A 25,963-nucleotide genomic window follows, 5' to 3' on the forward strand; every position below is an offset into this window, starting at 1 on the left:
GGAACAATCACGGTTGTTCTGAGGATGCAGTTACTCTTCGCAAGCAGGGCGCCCCGGATAAGGTCTCGCCAAGCCCACCAGGCTCCAGGGTGAGCTTCCCGATGCCGACTGCAGCTCCTCTCCGCGCTGGACGCTGCTCCACCTCCCCGCGCTGGACGCTGCTCCACCTCCCCGCGCTTCTGCTCAGGCCGCGGCCGGCTGAAGCCCCAGAAAACCCCGGCACTGGTTAATCCGTCTTGAGTCCCAGCGCGTCCAGTGCGCAACGTGGTCTTCCCATTGGCTCACCCGGTGGGCCGCGCGTCGACGCCGGGGCTCCGGATTGAACGGCGCGCCCAGGTCCCCGCCCCCGGCCCGACGTGGCGCCACCGCCCCCAGCCAGTAGCTCCGGTGTAGCCAATGGCGGCGTCTCCCGGGCGGCGAGCGCGGCCTCCTGCCGCCAGAGGGCGCCGCCGCCAGCACAGCCGAGCCGCCGCCGCCGCTAACCGAGGGAGAGCTGCGAGCGAGCAGCCAGGCCCCACAGCCGCCGCCGCCGCCCGCCCGCCGCCACCCGCCGCCGCCACCCGCCTCCGCCTGCCTTCCGCCGCCGGCCGGCGCGTCGTCCCTACAGGTAGGGTTAGGTGGGCGCCGCCGGGGATGAAGCAAGCGCGCGCCCCCGCGCTCCTGTCCGCGCGCGCGCGCGCGCCGCCGCCGCCTCGTGCTCGCGCGCGGCCGTTAACGGACGGCGGGGCGGGGGAGGGGCGGCGATCGGGGGATCGCGGACCCGAGAGGACCCTCATGGGAGCGGGGCCCCGGCCGGCGCGCGTGGAGGGGCGGGTGGGCGCGCCTTCCCCTTCCCCCACCAAGAATAACGTGACCCACTTCTTCCTGCCATCCCTCGGCAAAATGTCTCCTTTTTCGTTATTTCACTAAAAAAATTTTTGTTGTTGTTATTTCTCCCTGCCCTGGTGATCGCGGGGACCCCGATTCATCGTCTTGGGTTTGGGGGCGGAGAGGGTGCCGGCGGAGGGCTTGGCTCATTAATTTTGAGCTCATCCCTTTTTTTCCACCCCCCTTTCTTTTTCTTTTTTTATTTTTTCGCGCGGGGCGCAGCTCTGGGCCGGGCGGGGCGAGGCCTCGGGGTCCGTGGAGGAGGGGGCGCCGCCTGGGAGGACCCAGACCTGTCAGTTCCCATTAGCCGGGCTTCCGGTGAGGCCTGGGCAGCGCAGGGGTGGGGCCGCCTGCGGCCCGGCGGGAGTCTCAGAGGTCGCGCCTGCGTTGGGACTCGGTGGATTTGCCAGGAGTTGGGTATTTTCCCGTCCCCACCTGTCTAGGGATGAAAAGGAGGTGCCCAAGTTCGGTACTGAACCACCAAGAACCTGCCGTGGCCAGGACGGTGGCCACTGACCCCCGGCCGTTTGGGACGATGGAGCCCATGAAATGGGTGGAGTTTGAGTTGTGGTCCCAGCTGTGAAACGTACATCTGATTTTAAATACTTAGAATGAGAAAGAACATAAAAGATGTCCTTGGTAATCTTTTATACTCAAATGCTTGTTGAGATGGCCATGTTTGGGGCAAATTGGATTAACGAAAATAATCTGTCATTAAAATTAATCTCGGCAGGGTGCAGTGGCTCATGCCTGTCATCCCAAAAGTTTGGGAGGCTGAGGCAGGAGGTTTGCTTGAGTGCAGAAGTTCAAGACCAGCCTGGGCAACATGGTGAGACCCCTGTCTCTACAAAAAATAAAAAAAATTAACCTGGCCTGGTGGTGCATGCCTGTAGTTAGCTACTCGGGAGGGTAAGGTGGGAGAATCTGCTACTCGCTACTCGGGAGGCTGAGGTGGGAGAATCCCTGGAGTCCAGGAGATTTAGGCTTCAGGGAGCGGAGATGTGCCATTGTGCTCCAGTCTGGGTGATAGACTGGCTGTCTCAAAACAAAGAAAAAAACAACAGTTAATCTCACTGCTTTTATTTTTCCTTTTTTTTTTTTTTTAAGTGTGGCTATTTGGAAATTTAAAATGACATGTATGGGCCGGGTAGGGTGGCTCACGCCCATAATCCCAGCACTTTGGGAGGCCGAGGCAGCCGGATCACCTGAGGTCAGGAGTTCCAGACCAGCCTGGCCAACATGGTGAAACCCTGTCTCTAGTAAAAATGCAAAAGTTAGCCGGGTGTGGTGGCGCATGCCTGTAATTCCAGCTACTGGAGAGGCTGAGGCAGGAGAATTGCTTGAATGGGGGGGGAGGGGGGGACGGGGCAGAGGTTGCAGTGAGCAGAGATTGTACCACTGCACTATCCCCCGGGCGACAGAATAAGACCCCCTCTCTAAATAAATAAGTTAAATGACACGTATGGCTCATATTTGTATAATATTTCAGCTGGGCAGCACTCAGCTGGGGCATCTGAGTGGGGTGGGGTCTGAGAGCCATGTTGGACCTGCTTATCTTTCCTGCTTCTGTAATGGTATGTGGCCTCCTTCCCTTAAGGCTCTCAAAGCATCCACTGCCTCTTCTCATCCTGAGCCAAACTATTGAACTGAAGCACAATGGGGTCTCGTCCTAATTTGCGGAATAATTCAAGTTAATGCACAGAATTTTCCCTGTTGAAAAATGTTCCCTATCTGCTGTATGCTGGCGGCTACAAATAGTTGTATGAGGTTTGGCTCACAATGAGATCATGAGTTATTGAGGCTGAATATTATCAATATTTGTGTGTGTGTGTGTGTTCTGCAAAGAGCCCATTGATTTTCTGCCATCCAAATGAAGTGGACAATATTACTATGACTTTGGGGTGGGGGTTTTACACAGACTGATATCCTCTTCCCATTCCCTAGATTCTGTCAGTTTCTGCAAATAACAGTGGTGGTTTTGTCAGCCACATTGTTCTACAATTCTTAATTTTGACTGATTTTAAAAACTGCCAGTTGGGGTGGGTTAAATTGTCATTATAAGTGGAAGAGAATCAATTATAGAAACTCTGAACCCTAGGGAGGGTGAGAGTGACTGTTGGAAAGTTTTAAGCATTTCAGTAAAGGAAGAAAGAAACAAAAGATGTCTGTATCCTGTTGCCACAGATACCCTAGGAAGGGCTTTCTAGAGACGGTACAGCAAGAGCAGACTTTTGTCTTCTGGGTAATGTCTTGAAGTATTTTTGTTACTTTTTTTTTTTTAAGTGAAAATATTTTTCCTCCAGATTTCTGATGAAAATTATTTAAAGCATGAGATGTTGGGAACTCAAGAAGAAATTTTAGATGATTTTTAAGGAGAAGTATTAGCGTATTAACCTAGAAGTTTAAAAATTACTGCTAGCGATAACATTTTAATTTACATATACACAAAAGGCATTTTAAATGAGGTGATTTTCATTATGTAAGCAACGAGATTACTTTTTCACAAATAGCAGAAAGCTTTGTATTTTATGAAAAGGATTGAATTTGGAGTAGAACATTAATCTGGAACATTTGGTAAGAAGGTGAGAGTGTGTTGGGGTTAGGTGTCCGCACACACTTGGGAAGACTTCATCAGCTGGCGGTCTTGGGCACATCGTGGTGGTATGAGTGTTCCTAGGCAAATCATTTATCGTGAAGATTTTGCACGAAATATTCCTGTTGCATTGTCATAGATAAGATGAGATGTTCTGCAAACAACCTAGCAGGGGTTGGGTGCCAAGGGAGGCTTTTAACAGAGGAGGGAGGCCCTTCACAGACTTTGTATCTTACAGAATCTGAAATCTGACAGCAGTTTCAAAGTGAATAGTTCTGTGGAGGGAAGAACTCCAGCCAAAATGTAACATTACCATCCTGCTATTGTTTGACATACCCACTCTCATGAAGTTTTCCTTTTTGGTAAAAGGGAGAAACTGTTTCATAAAGTATCTGGTGGGAGCTTCAACAATCTTTAATGGTTTACCACCTGGGTTTGCAGCCAGAAAGAAAAGGCTTGCATTGTGCCCCAAGTGTTTTTGTAAGTGTTGCAAGAGCCAGTTAATACACTGTTGCCAAACAAGGATGATGATAATGATACTTTGTAGTTGTTGTTTTAAAGCTATTAATATTACACGAGAGACTTCAGTGGGGGCATAGAATTGAATATAAACTCGAAATTGTCATTTTCCCTTCCCTCTCTCCCCATCTTTTTTTTTTAAAGACAGGACCTTGCTCTGTCACCCAGGCTGGAGTATAGTAGCATAGTCACAGTTCACTGCAACTTCAAACTCCTGGGCTCAGGCAGTCCTTCTGCCTCAGTCTCCTGAGTAGCTGGGACTACAGGTGCACAGTTACTTTTTTTTTTTTTTTTTTACTTTTTGTAGAGATGGGGTCTCCCTGTGTTGCCCAGGCTGGTCTCAAACTCCTGAGCTCAAGCGATCCTCCCACCTCAGGCTCCCAAAGTGTTGGGATTATAGGCATGACCCACTGTACCCAGCCTATAATTTTTCTTTCTTTCTTTCTTTTTTTTTTTTGCATTTTAGGTTTTGGGGTACATGTGAAGAACATGCAAGATTGTTACATAGGTATACACGTGGCAGTGTGATTTGCTGCCTTCCTCCCCCTCACCTATATCTGGCATTTCACCCCATGTCATCCCCCCCAACTGCCCACCCCCAGCCTGTAATTTTTCAATTGAAATGTAGGCATAAGTACAAATGCTGGGCCTGGCAACCTCTGTACTGCATTCACTGGGACACTTTGGTCCTGTGTTAGCACATCTTGTAAGTCTGTTTAATATTATTTGTATTTAAACATATTATGTTCTGAGTGGAGCATATTCCCTTGGAAGATTTTCCCTGGAGTGGTGCCCTGACTCCTGGCCCACTGCATTCCTGTGAAACCCCTCTGCTTTGTCTGAGTTGCAGGACGTCTGTTGAGCATATTTTTTTGTGTACATGTGTGCACACACATGCCTGTGTTTCTTTCATTTCTTCTGAATGGCTTTAAAGTGCCCTGTTCATCAGAGCCATATTTGTCTTTCAGATCCCAGCCCAGGGCCACCCTAGACAGGTGCTCACTCCCCTCCAGACATCATTGGCACATAAGGTGCAGGAAAGCCAGGTGGATAGGCTCTCTGGCTTGGATCCAGGCTGTCTGGCTTTGAAATAGAGCTCTGCTACTTCCTAGCTGTAATCCTGGGCCAGTTGCGTCACTTATCTGCATTTCAGTTTCTTTATAGTACCTGTCACTTAAGGTTAGCATGGGGATTAAATGACTTAATACATAAAAAGCATGTAGAGCAGTGCCTGACACCCAGTAAGAGCACTGCATGTCAGCTACTATTTCTGTCTCAGTATGTTGCAGTCACATTTTCCTTACCTTGATGTCTTCTGTTAATGAGAGCTAGTTTCTAAAGTTATCATGTAAGGTCAAAAGCTCATGGATGTGGATGTGTTTGTCTAGTACCAACATTGTAACTAGACTTTGGGATAATGAGTTTAACCTACCAGGCACTCAGTAAATACTAAAGGATTCTGAAGATCCAGGATGCCCTTTGATCTTACCTACCTTCAAGATTAGTAACAAATTTTAAATCAACTGATCCCAGAAAGATGATATTCCAGTTTGCAAGAGTTCGGTTAGTTTAACGAAATTCCTATTTAATTGAGTTTCTTGCTTTAAAATGAACTGTTCAAAGTGTCTTCCCTTGGGCCAGGCATGGGTCACACCTGTAATCTCAATGCTTTGGGAGGCTAAGGTGGGCAGATTGCTTGAGCCCAGAAGTTTGAGACCAGCCTGGGCAATATAGTGAGACCCTGTCTCTACAAAAAGTACGAAGATTAGCCAGGTGTAATGGCATGTGCTTGTAGTCCCAGCTACTTGGGGGGCTGAGGTGGGAGGATTGAGCTCTGGAGGTCGAGGCTGCGTTGAGCTATATTGTTATGCCACTGCACTCCAGCCTGGGCCACAGAGCGAGACTCTATCTCAAAGACTAAACAAAAACACCAAGTGCCTTCTTCCTTGGAATTCTTTTTTTATTTAGGAGAAGAGGTGATCAATGAAACTTGTCATTGTGTACCTTGAGGAGTTGCTTATGGTTTTAGGTTTTTTTCCATTGCTGTCTCCAGCCAATTCCCACTATTTTAATTCACTTCCCACCTTGTTCCCCTAAAGGGTTGGAGGCCAAGTCTCACCAGAGCTGGCTCTCTTTGCATGGAGCCATTTTCTATTGGGCACCCTCCTTCTTCATGCTTGCTTCTTGTGAACAGTTTTACCGGCTTCTAACTCCTCGGCCTCTGAACTTTGTATGAGATACTCTTTACACTGGGCTGCTTACTTCATTCTTTCATTCAAGTATTTATTGACCTGGACCCAGATGTTGTTCTCACAATGAAGGCTAAGAAGTACCAGGTACCTGCTGAAGTGAATAAGCAGGATGAGACGGGGTGTGGCGGCAATTTAGGGTGGCAAGGGAAGGTCCCTAACAGTGTTATTTAAGCCGACTGCTGAATGAAAAGGAGCCAGCTCTGTGGAGAGCCGGGAAGTGTATTTTGGGCAGAGGGAACAACAAATACAGTGGCTTAGAAGCATGGAATGCCTGACTTGTTCTAGGAGCTCATAAAAGGTCAGTGTGGCTGGGCGCGGTGGCTCACGTCTGTAATCCCAGCACTTTGGGAGGCCGAGGCAGGTGGATCATGAGGTCAAGAGATCGAGACCATCCTGGTCAACATGGTGAAACCCCATCTCTACTAAAAATACAAAAAATCAGCTGGGCATGGTGGTGCGTGCCTGTAATCCCAGCTACTCAGGAGGCTGAGGTAGGAGAATTGCCTGAACCCAGGAGGCGGAGGTTGCAGTGAGCCGAGATCGCGCCATTGCACTCCAGCCTGGGTAACATGAGTGAAACTCCGTCTCAAAAAAAAAAAAAAGGTCAGTGTGACCGGAGTCTCCTGTGTGCAGCTGGGGGAGGGAGGGGCTGCACAGCTTGGGGAGGGGGATCTGCTAGGTCACCGTGCAGAGGCAAGGCTTCATTCCAGCATCCTGAGCAGCCGCTGAAGGGTCTTAAGCAGGAGTGCAAGAACTGGTGTGTGTGTGTGTGTGTGTGTGTGTGTGTATTTTAAAAATTATTTTAGGCCTGGTGCTGTGGCTCAGGCCTGTAATCCTAGCACTTTGAGAGATTGAGGAGGGCAGATCACAGGGGCAGGAGTTTGAGACCAGCCTGGCCAACATAGTGAAAACCATGTCTCTACCAAAAATACAAAAAAATTAGCTGGGTGTGGTGGCGGTTGCTTATAATTCCAGCTACTTGGGAGGCTGAGGCAGGAGAATCACTTGAACCCAGGAGGCGGAGGTTGAAGTGAGCCAAGATCGTGCCACTGCACTCCAGCCCAGGTGACAGTGTAAGACTCCATCTCAAAAAAACAAAAACTTATTTTAGAGACAGAGTCTTGCTCTGTAGCCCAGGCTAGAGGTGCAATGGTGTGATTATAGGCTGCTAAGCCTTGAATACCTGGGCTCAAGCAATCTTCTTCCTTTAGCCTCTGAGTAGCTGAGACTACATACAAGCAGGTGCCACCACTCTGGGCTGGTTTGTGTTTTTATTTTAAAAAATTTTATTTATCTATTTATTTTTGAGACAAAATGTTGCTGTGTTACCCAGCTAGAGTACAATGGCATGATCTTGGCTCACTGCAACCTCCGCCTCTTGGGTTCAAGTGATTCTCATGCCTCAGCCTCCCGAATAGCTGGGATTACAGGTGTGTGCCACCATGGCCAACTAATTTTTGTATTTTTAGTAGAGACGGGTTTTATCGTGTTGCTTAGGCTGCTCTTGAATTCCTGACCTCAGGTAATCCGCCTGCCTTGGCCTCCCAAAGTGCTGGGATTACAGGTGTGAGCCACTGCGCTCAGCCCCTGCATCACTCTTTGTAGTAAAATGGTGGGGTAGATTTAAAAAATATTTCACGATGAAACACATACCAGAAGAAAATATAGGAGGAGTGAGTATTTTGCAGTATCAGAGTAGTGAAAATGTTTCTGAGTATGTCAAAATCCAGAAGCCATAAAATAAAATACTGATAAATTCAGCCGCTTAAAAAAAAACCGTTGCTGTCAAAAATAACCAGTCAGAAAATTGACATCAAATTGGAAAAAATGCCACTAACATCAGAAAGGACTGTTTTCCTCAACATATAAAAAGCTTCCATAGGTAAGTAAATCTCAGCCTGGAAGAAAACTGAACAGAGGATATGAGCAAACAAGTACGGACAAAGAAGTCTAGATGATTCTTAAATCTGGATGCTCAGCCTTGCTAATGATACACTAAAACAAACACAGCCTCACACGTTGCCACACTGTTTCTTACCTCCCTGGTTAACAAGGATTCACACATTTGATAATGGCCTGGGTGAAGCAGTGAACCGGGAATCCTGTGCATTGTTGGTGGGAGTATCGTTTGGTATATCGTGGCAATAGCTGGCAAAATAAACAAATACGTATGCCCTTTATCCATAGAATTTTTTTTTTTTTTTTTGAAACGGAGTCTCGCTCTGTTGCCCAGGTAGAGTGCAGTGGTGCGATCTCTGCTCACTGCCAGCCCTGCCTCCCGGTTCAAGTGATTCTCCTGCCTCAGCCTCTTGAGTAGCTGGGATAACAGGCATGTGCCACCACACTTGGCTAACTGTTGTATTTTTAGTAGAGATGGGGCTTCACCGTGATCGATCTGCCCTCCTCGGCCTCCCAAAGTTCTGGGATTACAGGCGTGAACCACCATGGCTGGCCTATCTTATAAAAATTCTTTAAAGGGATGCTTAGATGTATATGAAATGCCCTGTGTACATGGTGACCTTTAAAGAATGGAGATAACCAAAAGGTGCATTACCAGAGGCCTGGTGAAATTATGGTACAGCCGTATCATAGAACGCACTGTGTACTCACAAAGAACACACTGATTGCATACTACATGAAGACAGGAGGTGCAGAACTTGCAGGTAGCTCCAGTTTGAATAAAAAAGAACACATGCACAGAATACTTTTAACTTTTTATTTGGAAGTAATCATAGACTCACAGGAAGTTGCAAAAGTAGTGCATAGAGTCCCATGAACCCTTCACCCCTCACCCCCGCTTCCTTCAGTGGTGACATATAACTGCAGTACACTGTCACAACCAGGAAATTGACATTAGTATAGTACTGTTAACCAAACTATGGGCCTCAATGGGTTTTAACCGGCACCCACGTGTGTGTGTGTGTGTGTGTGTGTGTGTGTGTGTGTGTGTGTAGTTCTATGTAGTTTTATCCCATGCATAAATTCATGTAACCATTCTCACAATCAAGATACAGACTTGTTCCATAGAATGTCTTTGTCAGACTTCTCAGAGACTGATAACAATAGTTGGTGGCCCTCAGGGAGGGCAAATGGGCAGCTGAGCGATAGGGTGGGAAGGAGACATTCCTTTTCACTGTCATATTAAAATAAACAGTTTGGGATGTCTGTGAGACATTCAAGTGGAAATGTCAAACAGGCCGAGGGTCAGCCTGGGGATGGATGGGAGAGTTGTCATGGGGTCCTAGATGAGGGCATTTGACATCTGGGCACGGCGGGAGGACCTCTAGGGGAGAGTATGGCTGGGGGAGATCTCAAGAGTGAGTCTTCAGGGCTCTCAAGGTGGGAAGTCTGTGGAGATGGAGCCTCAGTCTGCAGGAGTCCAGAGTGGCCTGTGAGGTGGGGACACACCTAGCCAGGGCTGTGAGGTGGAAGTTGAAGGGAGGGGCTCCTAGGAGGGGTGCTGCTGAGGTTGAGTAAGAGAAGAGACTGCTGGGTTTACTTTGTAAAATTCTTTCTTACTTTAAAATTGAGGCCAGATTTTAACAGGATCCAAAAATAAGATGGTATATTTTTAAACATCTTTTTCTTTATTTAAAAAAAGGAATACGGGGCTGGACAAGGGGGCTTATACCTGTAATCCGTGTGCTCACACCTATAATGCCAGTGCTTTTAATCCTGCAGGGATTAAAACAATTAGCTGGGCTGGGCGTGGTGGCTCACACCTATAATCCCAGCATTTTGGGAGGCCAAGGTGGGAGGATTGCCTGAGGTCAGGAGTTTGAGACCAGTCTGGCCAACATGGTAGAACCCCGTCTCTACTAAAAATACAAAAAAAAAATAGCCAAGTGTGGTGGCATGCACCTGTTAATTCCAGCTACTTGGGAGACTGAAGCAGCAGAATTGCTTGAACCAGGGAGGTGGAGGCTGCAGTGAGCCGAGATCGTGCCACTGCACTCCAGCCTGGGTGACAGAGCAAGACTCCATCTCAAAAAAAAAAAAAAATGCTGGGCATGTTGGCACACCTGTAGTCCCAGCTACTCAGGAAGCTGATTGGGAAGGATGGCTTGAGAATAGAAGTTCAGTGTTGCAATGAGCTGTTATGGCACCACTCTACTCCAGCCTGGATGACAGAGTAAGACCTTATCTAAAAAAAAAACCCCTAAAACACAAAGTGGGGTGTGTGTGTGTGTGTGTGTGTGTGTGTGTGTGTCGGAAGTTATTTCACAGGTAAAACTAATCGATGGTGAGGAAAAAAATTAGAGTAGTGGTTTGGTGAAGGGGCATGAGGGAACTTTCTGGAGTGACAGTTAATGGTCTGTATCTTTTCTTTTTTAAGAGACGGGATCTCGTTCTGTTGCCTAGTTTAGAGTGTAGTGGCGTGATCAGCACCTCACCAAAGCCTCCACCTTCTGGGCTTAATCGATCCTCTTGCCTTAGCCTCTTGAGTAGCTAGGACCACAGGCACATACCACCACCCTGGATTATTTTATTTCTGTAGAGATGGGGTCTCACCATCTTGCTTAGGCTGGTCTAAGTCCTGGGCTCAAGTGATCCTCCTGCCTTGGCCTTCCAAAGTGCTGGTCTATATCCTGATAGGGCTCTGGGTCACGTGAGTTTGTCAAAACTCACATTAAGATTTGTGCATTTTACCTTAAAAAACAAAACTGTAAACAAATATTGATATCTAATGATGTGTGTGCTGAGATGTTTAGCTGTCTGCAGCTCACTTTGAAATTTATTAAAACAGTAAGGTGGTCTGATGGTTGAACAGAAGCATGAGCAGGTAGATAAAGATGGGCAGAAGTGATCTCACAAAATATTAATTTGTAGGTTTGGGCCTATGATATTCACTGTAAATTTTTTTTTTAACTTTACTGTGCGTTTGAGAACTTCTAAAATAAAAGTTTTGGGGGAAACTTTAAAAACTGCTGAACATGAAATACTCTGTCATATTATTTTTAAATATTGCCTGATATGATCCTAGATCTTTAAACATATAAAAGGGCGTATTTTGTGCATTAAAAACGTCTACATCCATTTCCTTTTAATTACTTACTTGTGGTGTCAGCTCTTTGCCACACACCTTTTATGTGCCAGATTAAGGGTTCAAGATTCTCTGACACTTTCTGGGGAAATACCTCTAAGGCTATAAACTTGGTGGATTATCATTACCCAGGCGTCCATTTTTAGCTAGCAGATGAACTTTTTGAGTCAACCTCAACCTATTCCCTATCTTGGCTAGACAGAGGCTGAGAGAAAGGTCCATCATTCACTGAATACTGTGGCCATCGTCCTGGCTTCAGGCGTTTTTTGATTTTGTTCCCTCCCTCTGGCCTGACTGCTCTGGCTCCCTGAATGCCACTCTGGGTTCCTCTGAGCTCTAAAGTTTGAACCAAGTAAACTGCCCTGTTTAGTTATCTTTCCAAGAGAAGGCTCAGAGGATACATAAACTTTAAAAATTTGTTTAATTTTTGTACAGAGGTAATTCATATATGTGGCTCCAAATAAAACAGAAGTTTCGAACGTGTAGATTGAAAAGCATTGTCCTACCCCGTTCCAGCCCTCAGTCTTCTGTTACTGCTGCAGTCTCCCATGATTCCATCTGGAGCTATTTTATGTCTATTTGAGCGTATGTGAATATATATACCTGCCTGCCACTTCAAAACAAAACAAAACAAAGCAGTCTCCTATCATGGACACTTCTGTGCCTCATCTTTTTTTTTTTTTTTTTTCCTAGAATTCAGGCATTTCCTTTTTGTTAGACATTGGGTTAATTTTTTTTAAAAATTACTGTTTTTGAGACAGGGTCTCAGTCTATCACCCAGGCTAGAGTGCAGTGGTGGGCTTCTTAAACTTATTATTTTGTATATTTCAAACATATACAAAGTACAGAGAATAGTATTGAAGATTCCCCTGTACTTCTGACCCCTCCTCCGGTTTTCAGTGGTCTCCTCTTTCCTCCCCACCTCACACCACCCTCCCCTTTTTTTTTGTTGCTGGAGTATTTTAAATCAGGTCCGCTACATCATATCCTTTCCCATGTAAACACTTCAGTAAAGTACCAACTTTGGAGCACAAAAATATTGAGAACTGACGGTGTTTAAAAGAAGAAAGGGATTACCACCAGTTATCGGCATTTGGGACGTTCTAGCTGCTGCCTCACGCTTATACTTTGAAAAAATTAGATTTAAAAATAAAACTGCAAATGGCAAGCAATAATGAAACTAAAAAATTTCGGCAATGTACTTGAAACATGAGTGGAGTTTCCCTTCCTGTCACCTAGGTCCAAATACATGGTTTATGTGATAAGATGTTGTCTTGACTTTAGGTCTCAGTTGTTCTCAGCTGGGGCTGATTGTGCTTTCCCCACTGTGACATGTAGCCATATCTGGAGACATTTTTGACTGTGATTGGGGTTGGGATAAGGGGCTACAGGCATATTGGGCAGAGGCAGAAATACTGAAACATCCTGCAATCGCAAGACAAGGAATTAGCTAGCTCAGAATGCCAACCCTGAGAAACTCTAGTTTGGGCCACTGGGAGAAGATGTTTTATCACACATCTCTTCTCTGTGGCTCTCCTTGAACTCGGGGAACTGCTCAGTGAACGTTGATCGGTGGAGGTGGGGCCCAAAAGAATGATACATGTTGCTGGGCGCGGTGGCTCAAGCCTGTAATCCCAGCACTTTGGGAGGCCGAGGTGGGTGGATCATGAGGTCAAGAGATTGAGACCATCCTGGTCAACATGGTGAAACCCCGTCTCTACTAAAAATACAAAACATTAGCTGGGCATGGTGGCACGTGCCTGTAATCCCAGCTGCTCAGGAGGTTGAGGCAGGAGAATTGCCTGAACCCAGGAGGCGGAGGTTGCGGTGAGCCGAGATCGCGCCATTGCACTCCAGCCTGGGTAACAGGAGTGAAACTCTGTCTCAAAAAAAAAAAAAAAATGATACATGTTGACATTTGCAAGTGTTATTTTGAAGATAACATTTTAATATCCAGAAAATTCCAACAGAAGTAACTTTATATCATCATTTTATCTGTTGTCTCAACAATAATTATTTTGGAAATTTGTGTGACAAATTATGTATGAGGTTTACAGACTTGGTTTACAAGGAAGCCAGACTCCTTTGGAGGCAAGCGGATGTGAAACTCTTTTATTTCTGGAGAGCTTCCAGAAGCAAAACAAGGCTGGAACTGTTCTAGGGACAGCTTATGCATGCCTGTAGACAGGGAAGAAACAGAACCTGAAGCCAAAGGAGGGAAGAGGAAAGGAAAGAGAGACATGACTTTTTCCTGGAGACTGCTTAGCATGGGTATGTGAAATCTGTATAGCTGTTCAGCCTTAAAGCATGTAAAAAAACCTATGCTTATGGTGCGCCGGGCCACAGGGGAGCCACGAAGATGACTCCTGTAGGGCCCCTACTGTCTAGGACCCTGGAGTCAAGTCAGATGGATGGATCCACAACCGATTGTGTGACAAGGTGTGGATTTGTGGGTGTTTTGATGAGAGTCCGGGGGCCCTGGTACCTTATGTGCTTTTGTGCCTTGTTTCTTTCCAGGTTGCTCATTTAGAAAGTGGATGTGTGGGATAACATGTCCAGTGTGTCCGAGGAGAGAAGAAAAAGGCAGCAGAACATTAAGGAAGGACTGCAGTTCATACAGTAAGAGCTTCAGAGTTCTTGTGTTCTTGCCATAGCGTAATTCTTTGATGTGGATGTATGTTTTGTGGCGCATAAGAACTCTTTAGTCATGTTTAATAGGTCCAGTTAATTTGGGTTAGAAACTCCATATTCTAGCCATATTTTTCCTCTCGGCCATTTGGACATTCTTGCATTCGGAGGCAAGTCTTAACTGTTGCTGGCTTTTAGGGCTACGATTGTTAGTCCCCCTAAAATGGTAGACTGAGGAATTTGAGTTCGTTCTCATAAGAACAGTGCTGCTGAGTCCAAAGTGACTGAAAATGAACATCTGGCGGCACAGAGGGCTTCTGCGATCAGACGTGCCTGTTCAGAAGCTTAGTGTTTAACTGGACTTCTTGAAGCATGTCAGTGATGAGACAGCTGTGGTTTGGATGGACATGTCTGGGCAGAAGGGCCTCTTTGTTTCTTCTTAGGAAGGAGACATTCTCTCTATACTGCAGTAAATCGGATCAAATATTGTTAGTGGTTCTGTACTATTTTTAACCTTTTTTTGGCATTTGAAGAATTAGAGATTTTAAAAATAGCAGATTGAAAGTAAAGTGTTGTACTTAAAACATACCAAGTAATAGTTTAGTTTTTTTTTTTTTTTTCTTAACTGTGGTCATCTGTGAATAATGGTATTAAAGGAAGAGGAAGTCTTTGAAATGTGCCTTGAATCACTGGCAAGTTAATGGAACCACAGATTTACAATGACTTCTGGCTGAACAAGTCCTGATAAGGAGCTTGATAATTACAGTTAATTTGTTTCTTCTTCTTAGGTCGCCCCTGTCATATCCAGGAACACAGGAGCAATATGCGGTAATGACTCTGGGAAGGTCTGCCTGAAAGCTCTGCAAGTGGCTTGTGAACCGTAATCTGTAGCAGGGGTTGGTAAATGATGGCCTCGTGGGCCCAATCTGGCCTGCTGTCCTTTTTTTTTTTTTTCTTTTTTTTCCAAATAAAGCTTTATTGGAACATAGCCACACTCATTTGTTTATGTATTATCTGTGGCTGCTTTTGCAACATATGGTAGTTTTGACAGAGACCATATGGCCCATGGAGCCTAAATATGTACTCTGGGCATTTGCAGAAAAAATTTGCCAACCCCTTATATATAGGACTTTTTTTTTTTTTTTGCATACTTGCACAGTTGTCTTGTATTTTCTTTCCTCTATTAGTGTAGTTTTGAATTAATTTATCTTTTGAGCCCCTTGAAAATTGTTTTTACCTCTCATGCCATTGAAAGTAAGTGGGACAGAATTTATTGAGAAAGAACGTGTGCAGCATCTTTTTCTGCTAGGAGACGTTCAGATAGCAGCAAAGCGGGACTGCATACCAAGAGGGAAGAACTAGTGATCTGCTAATTAAGAGCAGGGAGAAAGCCCAGTTCACTGGGTCTTTGACTGCAAGCTCTTATCTCTACTAACTATTGGTTCACCTGTGTTTTTTTTTTTTTTCATCTGAGGGTTTTGAGGCTTCTAAATGTCACTTTCTGGCTGCCTCTCTTCCTCCTCCCCTTTTCTTCTCTCTTATTCCTTCCCTCTCTACAAACAGATTTAGAATAAAAAAGGATTAGAGCCAGAAATAAACTGTAACAATTGTTCCATTTTGCACTTGTGGAACTGGGGTCTAAAGATGTTAAGTGGCATGTCACGAGTCACATTGATTGTTAATAGTTGATCTGTCCAGATTCAAAAAATAATTTAATCAGCTTAGACAGGAATTCATAAAATGAGGCAAAACAAGTTGAATATTTATGTGATCTTGTGATGAAAAAGGGCTTTTAAAATACTAAAGTATGGCTGGGCGTGGTGGCTCACACCTATAATCCCAGCACTTTTGGAGGCTGAAGAGGGTGGATCACTTGAGGCCAGGAGTTTGAGACCAGCCTGGGAAACATGGCAAAACACTGTCTCTACTAAAAATACAAACACACACACACATGTACACACGTACACACACACTACCCAGTGTATGTGGGTGTTGAAAGTAAACCACTAGAAACAGCTAAGTATTTTAGCTGAGTGTGGTGGTGGGTGCCTGTAATCTTAGCTACTGGAGAGGCTGAGGTATGAGAATCACCTGAACCCAGGAAGTGAAGTTGCAGTAAGCTGAGATCGTGCCACTGCACTCCAGTCTGGGTGCCAGAGTGAGACTCTGTCTCAAAAAACAAAACAGAACTAAACTAAAACATGCTAGAAATCATGAAGGAAAATGACAAACTTTTGTACATGCTAAAAGAAAAGTGTATACTTACATGATAAGAAAAAAGTTTAACATCCCCTCCTGAGAAATCAGTAAATGACCTGAGCAGTTTACAGAAAAAGAAACATGGCCCAGCGCAGTGGCTCATGCCTGTAATCCCAGCACTCGGGAAGGCCGAGGCAGGCAGATCACAGGGTCAGGAGATCGAGACTATCCTGGCTAACATGGTGAAACCCCGTTTCTACTAAAAATACAAAAAATTAGCTGGGTATGGTGGTGCGTGCCTGTAATCCCAGCTACTCTGGAGGCTGAGGCAGGAGAATCTCTTGAATCTGGGAGGCAGAGGTTGCACTGAGCCAAGATCGTGACATTGTACTCCAACCTGGGTGACAGAGCCAGACTTGAAAAAAAAAAAAAAAAAAAAAAAAATACAAGGGGTCCATAAAAATGTGGAAAAGCTCAACTTCACTGGTAAAGACACACAGATACAAAAGGATACCATTAACAACAACAAAAAACCCCAAAAAACACAAAAGGATACCATTTTCCACCTAGAAATTGGTAGATATTTCACACACGTGTTTGTGCACACACACGTGTACACATGTAAGCATACACTACCCAGTGTGTGTGGGTGCTGTAAGGTAAACCACTAGAAACATTTTTTTATCATGGCCTTTTTGGAAGGCAATTTGGAAATACTGTTCAGAAGCCTTAAACTATTCATTCTCTTTGGCTTGGGGCTTCCACTTGGTTTTTCTAGTAGGCACAGAATTGGAGATGTGAACAAATATTTATAAGCTACTTTTGCTGCATTTTTCTTTTCTTTCCTTTTTTTTGAAATGGAGTCTCACTCTGTCGCCCAAGCTGGAGTGCAGTGGCGTGATCTTGGCTCACTGCAATCTTCATCTCCTGATTCAAGCAATTCCCTGCCTCAGCTTCCTGAGTAGCTGGGAATACAGGCACACACCACGACACCTGGCTAATTTTTGTATTTTTTGTAGAGACAGGGTTTCAGCATCTTGGCCAGGCTGGTCTTGAACTTCTGACCTTGTGATACATTTTTCTTAGTAATGAGAAACTGAATTTCCCCTTGAAAAAGCCAGCAAGATAGAATCCCTAGCTGAGATAGCAGTGACTTGGGCTGCATCTCACAATTTCTTAGAGCAATGCTGCTGTTCTATCAGATTGCTTCCTCTCAAGTTTTGGGTATAAAAATTAAAATTTATACCATATCTTGTTCGATAAAAGGCTTAAAGTGATAACTTTCTTTTTTTAGGTATATTTGCATGCTCTTGTGAGAAATCTTTTTAATGAAGGAAATGACGTTTATCGGGAACGTGATTGGAACAACTCGATAAGCCAGTACACAGAAGCTTTGAATATAGCTGATTATGCAAAGTCTGAAGAAATTTTAATCCCCAAAGAAATAATTGAAAAACTATATATAAATCGTATTGCCTGCTATTCTAATATGGTGAGTTGTAATTTTTAAAATGTTTCTAGAGTGAAAAAATTTTTTCAATGACTTAGTATATTAATAAAGTTAATTTCTTTTTTTTTTTTTTTTGAGACGGAGTTTCACTCATGTTACCCAGGCTGGAGTGCAATGGCGCAATCTCGGCTCACCGCAACCTCCGCCTCCTGGGTTCAGGCAATTCTCCTGCCTCAGCCTCCTGAGTAGCTGGGATTACGGGCACGCGCCACCATGCCCAGCTAATTTTTTGTGTTTTTAGTAGAGACGGGGTTTCACCATGTTGACCAGGATGGTCTCGATCTCTTGACCTTGTGATCCACCCGCCTCGGCCTCCCAAAGTGCTGGGATTACAGGCTTGAGCCACCGCGCCCGGCCAATTTCTTAATTTAAGTTTTTAAGAAAGCCATATCACCTGCTTTTAGAGTGTCCTGAGGCTTTAAAAATTAGCTTTGGACAAAAGGTTAGGGATTTAAGAAATAATTTAGTCCTTAGTTACTGGTTCTTGATGATTTCCATTTGAGTATGGCTTTTGACGGTGTGTCTGCTTATAAAAAAGTCATCCTGGGAAGATTCAGGCCTTCACAGATCAGTATCTATCAGGTATCTGTGTTCACAGTTAACGTCTTAGTCAAGAACCAGTTAGTCCTCTTACAAGTATTTTTTTTTTTATCGAGAAATAGTAATTGGTCTTCAAAGGAATTAACACTTGTGTTTCACATTTTTAAGCTTAAAAAGCTTTTGAAGTGGTTTTTTTTTTCTGTTTTTCTTTTTAATTTTTGAGATGGAGTCTCACTCTGTCACCCAGACTGGGATACAGTGGCATAGTCTTGGTTCACTGCATCCTCTGCGTCCCAGGTTAGAGTGATTTTCCTGCTTTAGCCTTCCAAGTAGCTGAGATTGTAGGTGCCCACCACCACACCTGGCTAATTTTTGTATTTTTGGTTTCACCATGTTGTCCAGGCTGGTTTTGAACTCCTAACCTCAGGTAATCTACCCACCTTGGCCTCTCAAAGCACTGGAACTACAGCCATGAGCCACCATGTCCTTCCTGGAATGCTTTTAATTTTCACTTTGGACACTCAGTAAAATTTGACCATGAATTTAAGCAAAATATCCATGTTGCCACCTAGCTTTTTGTTAAAGAACATTGACTGATTGGCCGGGCGCGGTGGCTCAAGCCTGTAATCCCAGCACTTTGGGAGGCCAAGGCGAGTGGATCACGAGGTCAAGAGATCGAGACCATCCTGGTCAACATGGTGAAACCCCGTCTCTACTAAAAATACAAATAATTAGCTGGGCATGGTGGCGCATGCCTGTAATCCCAGCTACTCAGGAGGCTGAGGCAGGAGAATTGCCTGAACCCGAGAGGCGGAGGTTGCGGTGAGCCGAGATTGCGCCATTGCACTCCAGCTTGGGTAACAAGAGCGAAACTCCGTCTCAAAAAAAAAGAACATTGACTGATTATTTATTTTGTTTTCGGTAATATATTCCTTATCAGTTAGCTGTTTAGGAGTTACGTTTCTGTTTGACATCTTAATGTACTCCAGGAAAGGGTAACTGCAGAGGAGAGAATAGGAGAGGGACACCTGGGGACCACTATTAGGTCTGGAAAGCTTTATTTCTTGAAGTTCTGTGGACTTTCTGGCCAAATATTAGCCTTTGTCTGACCTGGGTGGTGGGTACATAGGTATTCATGATATTCTTTGTACTTTTGTATATTTGAAATTTTCATAAAATAATTAAAAAAATAAAAGTAATACTGCTAACTTGGAGTTTAGAGGGAGGGTAATAGGACGGGGTGTTAATTTGTTTTCATTACAGGAAGGCCTTAGTGCAAGAAATGAATTGTTTGATTGCTGACTTTATTCTTTGGTCTTATACCCCAGGGTTTCCATGATAAAGTTTTGGAAGACTGCAATATAGTCCTCAGTTTAAATGCCAGTAACTGCAAAGCTCTGTATCGGAAATCTAAGGCTTTAAGTGATTTAGGAAGATACAGAAAGGCTTATGATGCTGTAGCAAAGTGCTCCTTAGCAGTGCCTCAGGTATGGAATTTATAGTTTATGTGTTTATATCATAACCATTTACATAATAAGAAATGGCATTTAAAGAGATCAATTTTCCAGGCATCCATCAACCTGCTTCAGTTGGGTATAATTGCTAATGAAGCAGGTCTCTTGACAGGAAAGGTTTTGCCTATTCTTCTTCACAGTTAGTAAATATAACCCTTCATTAATTATACATGCTTATTTTTTTCAGGATGAGCATGTAATAAAACTAACTCAAGAACTAGCTCAGAAATTGGGATTTAAAATAAGGAAAGCATACGTCAGAGCTGAGGTAAGCTGGAGTTCTCTCCATAAGGTGTTTTCATTTTGTTTTGTAGCTTGGAGTCAGTTCTGTTTCTAAATTAGTGTCTTTATTTATTCCAGCTCTCATTAAAATCAGTTCCTGGGGATGGGGCTACCAAGGTAAAGTTATTTTTTTCTGTAAAAATTAAAAATTTTTTTTAAAGGGAAGGATGGGAATAATTCTGCTTTTGATATTTTTGGTGTGTGTTTATTTTTGGAACCTTTTTATTCCTTAAACACGTAATTGGCCATAGCTTCCTGTCACTACATTTATTTATTTGTTTGAGATAGGGTTTTGCTCTGTTGCCCAGGCTGGAGTGCAGTGGCATAATCTTGACTAGCTGCAACCTCCATCTCCTGGGCTCAAGTGATCCTCCCACCTCAGCCACCCAAGTAGCTGGGACCTCAGGCACGTAACACCATGCCTGGTGAATTTTTGTATTTTTTGTAGAGATGGGATTTCACCATGTTGCTCAGGCTGGCCTCGATCTCCTGAGCTCAAGTGTTCCTCCTGTACTGGCTTCCCGAAGTTCTGGGGTTACAGGCATCAGCCACCTCTTCTGGCCACTTCCAGTCACTTTACAAAAGAAAACCTACAACTCAAGTAATATATTTTAGCTGTAACCAGCATTTCCTGAATGCTCTAGTAGAGCGTTTTACAGGATGTTAATAGATGTTAGATTTCAGTGCAAACGAGTGGTTTTTTGGGAGTCGTTTGTGATAAAATTAACAAAGGTTTTTGTGTTTGTTCTTTTTTTTTTTAATTTTAAAGTAAGCCGTCTTGGGGCTATTAGGATGCTGGGCTATTAGCTGTTGTGAGCTGGGCAGTGAATGGTGGCCAGATTAGTGCCTGGTATTCTGCTGAACAGCCTTTGAGAAATTGCTGGTCCACAAGAAATAAGTGGCAGCACTGCTAGACCAGTACCTCACCTAACACCACGTGTGTAAAGGTTTGCGTGTTCCATTCATTTCTTGGATCTTAATTGGGAGTTAAATTTCTGTGGAAACCTGGATTGTTCTCTTAGGGCGAGTTTTTTTTTTTTTTTCTTTTTTTTTTTTCCTGAAACAGAGTGTTGCTCTGTCACCCAGACTGGAATGCAATGGCACAATCTTGAGTCACTGCAACCTTCGCCTCCTGGGTTCCAGCAATTCTCCTCCCTTAGCCTTTTAAGTAGCTGGGATTACAGGCACCTGGCAGCGTGCCTGGCTAATTTTTGTATTTTTAGTAGAAACAGGGTTTTACCATGTTGGCCAGGCTGGTCTTGAACTCCTGACCTGGCGCTCCACCCTCCTTGGCCACTCAAAGTGCTGGAATTACAGGCGTGAGCCACTGTGCCCGGCCTAGGGTGAGTTTTAGCAACTGTTTTATGGTTCAGAATCCTGAACGTATTATGACCCAATGTTTGGTTTGATTTCTAGGCTTTGAACTACTCTGTGGAAGATATTGAGCCAGGTATGTTTTCACATGTCATCTTAACAGTTTGAATAGTGCCAGCTTTGTACCTGATATCTTTGTATGTCATGTATTGTTGTCAAATAAAATCGATGTGTGGTTATATTCATATGAATACATAATATTAAAGTGAATGATTTCCAACACTCCCTTTGTGCCTTTGGTTGTGCCAGCAAGTGATTGAAAAGTGTTGGATGTTAGTAAGCAATCACTGACACTCACTGTAGCCTTGCCGCTGTCTGACAGCTGTGCCCAAAAAGAGGTGCAGGCATTTTGTGAAAGAAGGAAAAGTTTTCACAAGTGACTTGTGTCTATTTGAAAATACTTTACCATCAATTTTATTATTTTCATAATTGCCTTCATATTTTCATCTTCACATCTCTATTATTGGGGATTAATGCTATTATTTTGTAAGTACAATGAAAGTGACTGAGTACATTTCCATCTGTGTCGCAGATTTATTAACTCCAAGGCAAGAAGCAGTTTCCGTCGTCTCTATACCTGCACCCAGTTTTTCTCATGAAGTTGGAAGTGAGCTGGCCTCAGTTCCCGTTATGCCCTTAACTTCTATTTTGCCACTGCAAGTGGAAGAGAGTGCTCTGCCATCTGCAGTGCTGGCAAATGGAGGAAAGATGCCCTTCACTATGCCGGAAGCTTTTCTAGATGATGGAGATATGGTCCTTGGAGATGAACTAGATGACCTCCTTGATTCTGCACCTGAAACTAATGAAACTGTTATGGTAAGTTTCAGTGTTGCTTAAGTTTTTTCCGAAGACAGGGTTAATTTTTTAAAAATTGTAATATAACTTGATAAACTTTTTCAGAGTGCTTATAGGCTAAATTTGTTTTTTGTTTTTTTTTTTTCCCTTGAGAGTTTTCTTTGTTCTTCTCTATGGAACTAGTTAATTTGATCATTTTGAAATAAAAAAGAAACAATGCTCTCTAGTAATTAGCCGATTGTTTTTCAATTCATATTGGGATCACATATTATGCAAAGAGGAAATATAACATTCTGATAAAAAATAGGCATTTGATATTTAAGAAAACATGAGTTTTATAGATAAAGGACTTCTTAAAGATAATTCTCTAGTAACCACATACTTGAAAACAGCGTTCAGCCAACAATAACCCACAGGCTAAATCTGGCCTACTACCTGTTTTTGTATGGCTTGCAAACTAAGAATGTTTTTTACAATTCTTAAATGGTTGGGAGGAGAACAAAAAAAGAACAATATTTTGTGACATGGAAATTATATGAGACTAGCCTGGGTAACCATAGCAAGGCCCCATCTCTACAAAAAATTAGAAACAGCCCAGGATAGTGGTGCATGCCTGTGGTCCCAGCTACTTGGAGGGCGGAGCGGGGAGGATCGCTTGTGCCCAGGAGGTTGAGGCTGCAGTGATCCCTGGGCAACAGGGTGAGACCCTGTCTCAATCAATAAAAATAGGACATTCCAATTTCAGGGTCCTTAGGTAAAATTGTACTGGAACACATCAGTGACTATTCATTTTATGTGCTGTCTACGGCTGCTTTTGCTTTGTAACAGCATAGCTGAGTCCTTGAAACAGAGACCATGGGGCCTACAGAGCGTAAAATACTTAGTATCTATCCCTTTACAGAAAGACTCTTTTGCCAGGTGCAGTGGCTCATGCCTGTAATCCCAGCAGTTTGGGAGGCTGAGGCAGCTGGATCACTTGAGACCAGGAGTTCCAGACCAGCCTGGCCAACATGGCAAAACCCTGCCTCTACCAAAAATTACAAAAATTAGCTGCACGCAGTGGCACACAGCTGTAATCCCAGCTACTTGGATGGCTGAGGCAGGAGAATCACACGAGCCTAGGAGGTGGAGGTTGCAGTGAGCCAAGATCATGCCACTGCACTCTAGTCTGGGCAACAGAGCAACACAGAAAAACAGCAACAAAAAAGACTTTTCTGTCCCCTGCCATAAAGCGTAATAAATGAGTAGTAGCAGTGGTAGTATGATGATGATGAGAGGGAGAAATTCCGAGTTGGTTTCCAGGGCTGGTGAAATGTATGATGTCAGTGTGTGAAAGGTTGACAGAGCTGGATTTGATTTTTACCAGCTCTGTCATATTGGGCAAGTTACTTCACCATAGTGCATCATTTTCCTCATCTGTGTGATGGTGATCATGGTAGGATGTATCTGAGAGAGCTGTTGTAAGAAACAAGTAGATAGCATATGTTACCATAACGTAAGGTACGTGGAAGCTCTCAGTGAGTTGCCCCTTTCATGGGGCCTGGGGAAGTTAGAGTTGTGTGTTCTTGTCCAGTTGTAAGTTCACACCTCCAGAGAGGTTGTCCCAGTCCTCATGGGCTTCTCCAGCTCCCTTCTCTGGATCACCTGACTTCCCACTGCACCACACATGTATCCCACAATTCCTCTGTAGTGATGGAGATTCTTATGAGCCTTATAGTCAGGTAAGGGTAGGGAAGCATAAAGAAGTTTTGCAGATGAAACATGAATGTAAAATTTGAATTAAAATGTTAGACATCTCTCTGGGTGCGGTGGCACATGCCTGTTATCCCAGCACTTTGGGAGGCCTAGGTGGTGGATCACTTGAGGTCAGGAGTTTGCGACCAGCCTGACCAACATGGTGAAACCCCATGTCTACTAAAAATACAAAAATTAGCCGGGCTTGGCGGCACGTGCCTGCAGTCCCAGCTCCTCAGGAGGCTGAGGCAGGAGAATTACTTGAACTTCGGAGGCAGAGGTTGCAGTTAGCCAAGATTGTGCCACTGCATTCCAACCTGGGTAACAGAGTGAGACTCCATCTCAAAAAATAAAAAAAATAAAGTTATACATCCTACCTCAATTGTTTTTAAAAATTATTCATGAAAAGAAACAAGCTCTGTAACTAAAATTATTTTAAATGAATCTTGATTCTGATTTAAACTTTTGTTGTTGTTGTTGTTGTTGTTAGGTTGTTTGGAGACAGAGTCTTGCTCTGTTGCCCAGGCTGGAGTGCAATGGCGCAATCTCGGCTCACTGCAACCTCCGCCTCCCCAGTTCAAGCAATTTTCCTGCCTCAGCTTCCCGAGTAGCTGGGACTACAGGCACATACCGCCATGCCTGGCTAATATTTTGTATTTTAGTAGAGACATGGTTTCACCATGTTGCCTAGGCTGGTCTTGAACTCCCGAGCTCAGGCAGTCCGCCGCCTTGGCCCCCCAAAGTGCTAGGTGGCGTGAGCCACCATGCCTAGTCTAAACTTTGTTATGTAACATGATTGCCCAGCGTAGTAATGCTTTTATTTGCCATTGTTGAAACTAGTTCAGCCAAACCCGTGACAGCTTCATGAATTTTAATCACATCTTTTTTCTTCTGCAGCCATCAGCATTAGTCCGAGGACCACTTCAGACAGCCAGTGTCTCTCCTAGCATGCCCTTTTCGGCATCTCTGTTAGGAACCTTACCCATTGGTGCGAGGTATGCTCCTCCACCCTCCTTCTCAGAATTTTATCCACCTTTGACTTCATCCTTAGAAGATTTTTGTTCTTCTTTAAATTCATTTTCAATGAGTGAATCAAAACGAGGTAAGAACCGAATCTAAATTGTAAGCAATTGCAGTTAATTTTCTAAAAATGAAATGTTTATTTGGTAATTGTTTAACTGATTCTAGGTAGTAGACATTTGAATTATTTTCATAGTAGCTAAAAGTATAAAGACTAAGACTTCAGTTTTGAATTCACCTTGACTTGGCTGTGCCATTTTGGAGACCCAGGAACAAAGGCATAAGAAGAGAAATGTGTGTGGCACTGGTGTTTCTGTAGGATAGTTTGTTAAGCTGGGAGTTTATTGTTTTGGGGGTGAAATGACTATTAATGTATTCTCCCATAAAGGTGTATCTCATCTTAAAGGGTGTTAGAGACAGACTATGCTATTTAATTCTGAACTAGACAAACACTAATTTAATCAGTGTTTAGAATGATAGCAGTTAGATGTATCTATTTTAGGTTTCATCTGTGGAGCTCAGAAAACTGTGGCTGCTGCTTTAACTTTACTTGTGCTGAGTTTGGGGTCTGACTCCTGTTTCTGTCATCCTAGGTTTAACATACATACTTCAGACAATCACCAGAAAAATATTTTTTTGAAGGCATTGTTACATGGCTAAAAGGGCAAAAATCTTAGATAATTGACTTAAAGATTTGCAACTGAAGAAATTAAAATATATGGGAGACAGAGGGCAAAGAGAATAATTGATTGGTAGACTAAGAAAAAGAAAGTAGGCCGGGCGCAGTGGCTCACGGCTGTAATCCCAGCACTTTGGGAGGCCGAGTCAGGAGGATCACTTGAGCTCAGGAGTTTGAGATCAACCTGAGAAACATGGTGAAACCCTGTCTCTACAAAAAATATAAAAATTAACTGGGTGTGGTGGCATGTGCCTGTGACAGTTACTCAGGAGGTGGAGGTGAGAGGATTCCTTGAGCCCAGGAGGTTGAGGCTGCAGTGAGCCAAGATGGCGCCACTGCACTGTAGCATGGGTGACAGGATGAGACCCTGTCTCAAAAAAAAAAAAAAAAAAAAAAAAAAAAAAAAAAAAAAA

General features: G+C 43.9%; 1 protein-coding gene across 4 annotated transcripts in view; it reads left to right on the forward strand.

Annotated features, from left to right (window-relative positions):
- Nucleotides 1-461: 461 nt before the first annotated feature.
- The window catches only part of ZC3H7A (zinc finger CCCH-type containing 7A), a 43,723-nt gene continuing 18,221 nt past the window's right edge, over nt 462-25,963 (forward strand). For 2 of the 4 annotated variants that reach the window (XR_004258165.1, XM_032242744.1), the window contains exons 1-10: nt 530-607; nt 13,793-13,894; nt 14,692-14,731; nt 17,397-17,594; nt 19,481-19,639; nt 19,854-19,934; nt 20,027-20,065; nt 21,365-21,398; nt 21,855-22,138; nt 24,749-24,953. Coding sequence is in view for 3 of the 4 variants with exons in the window: in XM_032242744.1 (XP_032098635.1) it covers nt 13,827-13,894; nt 14,692-14,731; nt 17,397-17,594; nt 19,481-19,639; nt 19,854-19,934; nt 20,027-20,065; nt 21,365-21,398; nt 21,855-22,138; nt 24,749-24,953 (1,108 nt within the window). In the remaining variant the exon portion in view is untranslated. Of the gene's footprint in view, nt 608-13,792; nt 13,895-14,691; nt 14,732-17,396; nt 17,595-19,480; nt 19,640-19,853; nt 19,935-20,026; nt 20,066-21,364; nt 21,399-21,854; nt 22,139-24,748; nt 24,954-25,963 lie in introns of all 4 variants that reach the window. The other 2 variants (XM_032242742.1, XM_032242743.1) reach the window with 2 other exon arrangements.

This window comes from Sapajus apella, unplaced genomic scaffold, assembly GCF_009761245.1.
Source record: "Sapajus apella isolate SASKATOON/1434 unplaced genomic scaffold, GSC_monkey_1.0 scaffold51, whole genome shotgun sequence".
In the NCBI taxonomy this organism is placed as follows: Eukaryota; Metazoa; Chordata; class Mammalia; order Primates; family Cebidae; genus Sapajus; species Sapajus apella.